Source organism: Charadrius vociferus, unplaced genomic scaffold, assembly GCF_000708025.1.
Source record: "Charadrius vociferus isolate BGI_N301 unplaced genomic scaffold, ASM70802v2 scaffold593, whole genome shotgun sequence".
NCBI lineage: Eukaryota > Metazoa > Chordata > Aves > Charadriiformes > Charadriidae > Charadrius > Charadrius vociferus.
The window spans coordinates 1,320,182-1,321,475 of NW_009647739.1; the positions used below are offsets into that span (position 1 = coordinate 1,320,182).

Sequence of the window (1,294 nt, forward strand, 5' to 3'; positions counted from 1 at the left end):
AGATGCCCGGGCCCGCCCCCAGCCACCGCTCCTGGCAGGTACATCAAGTTCAATGAGCAGTACGTGCCCCACGACCCCATCATGTCCGGCTGCCTGCCCAGCAACCCCTGGATCACAGATGACACCACGTACTGGGCCATGAACGCCCCCACGTAAGCGCTCATGCAGGGGCTGCAGCAGCCCCCAGGGCCCCCTCCTCCCCACCCAAATACATGGCGTGCAAGGGGGGGGAGATGGGGCCGCGCAGGCTGCCTGCCTCAACGCTGGTGTCGCCCACAGGGTGCCGACCCCCACGAAGCTGCGCGTGGAGCGTTGGGGCTTCAACTTCAGTGAGCTCCTCACCGACCCCCTGGGCCGGGCACAGCTCCTCGACTTCCTCAAGAAGGAGTTCAGCGGTGAGCGGGCCCAGCCCAGCACCCCCAAACCCATCGCCCCAGCCCAGCATCCCCAAACCCATCCTGCCATCCCAGCATCCCCAGGCTCACCAACCTGTCCCAGCACCCCCAGACCCACCACCATGTCCCAGTACCACCTAATTCACTGCCCTGTCCCAGCAACACCAAACCCACCACCCCATCCTGGCACCCCACCGACCCACCACAGTTTCCCAGCACCCCTTGACCAACCTATCCTGGCACCCCCTGAGCCACTGCCATGTCCCAGCATCCCTGGAGCCACCACCCCAGGTCACACCAGCTGGCTCCATCCCAGGGGGTCTGACCCCACAGTTGGCTGGGTCGTGGTCACAGTAGTGATGTCCCCCTCCCCAGCTGAGAACCTGAGCTTCTGGGAGGCATGTGAGGAGCTGCGCTACGGGGAGCAGTCACGCATCACTGAGATCGTGGACTCCATATACCAGTGAGTGCCAGCGGGGCAAGGTTTTGGGGGGGCCAAGTCATCACGGTGCTACATCCCACCACAGGGCTGGGCACTCACCACCGGCTGTGACTCCCCAGGCAGTTCCTGGCCCCCGGAGCCACGCGTTGGGTGAACATCGACAGCAAGACCATGGAGCGGACGTTGGAGGGCATCAAGACACCCCACCGCTATGTGATGGACGATGCCCAGATGCACATCTACATGCTGATGAAGAAGGTGGGCGAGGGCAGGGCTGGGCAGGGCAGGGCAGGGCCAGGCAGGAGCCTGACGCCTCTGCTCACTCAGGACTCCTACCCGCGGTTCCTCAAGTCGGAGCTCTACAGGAACCTCCTGGCCGAGGCCATCATCCCCCCGGAGACCAAGAAGCGGTGAGGGCAGGGGCTGGACTCCCTGGGGCGCTGGGGTGGTCTCCGCC

The 1,294-nt window shown here is 65.0% G+C and overlaps 1 protein-coding gene across 1 annotated transcript in view; it reads left to right on the forward strand.

Annotated features, from left to right (window-relative positions):
- The window catches only part of RGS11 (regulator of G-protein signaling 11), a 7,299-nt gene extending 6,048 nt beyond the window's left edge, over positions 1-1,251 (forward strand). Inside the window, exons 6-10 of the mRNA XM_009881953.1 lie at positions 23-152; positions 280-395; positions 771-858; positions 957-1,095; positions 1,165-1,251. Coding sequence (XP_009880255.1) covers positions 23-152; positions 280-395; positions 771-858; positions 957-1,095; positions 1,165-1,251 — 560 coding nt within the window. The remainder of the gene's footprint in view (positions 1-22; positions 153-279; positions 396-770; positions 859-956; positions 1,096-1,164) is intronic.
- Positions 1,252-1,294: the final 43 nt, after the last annotated feature.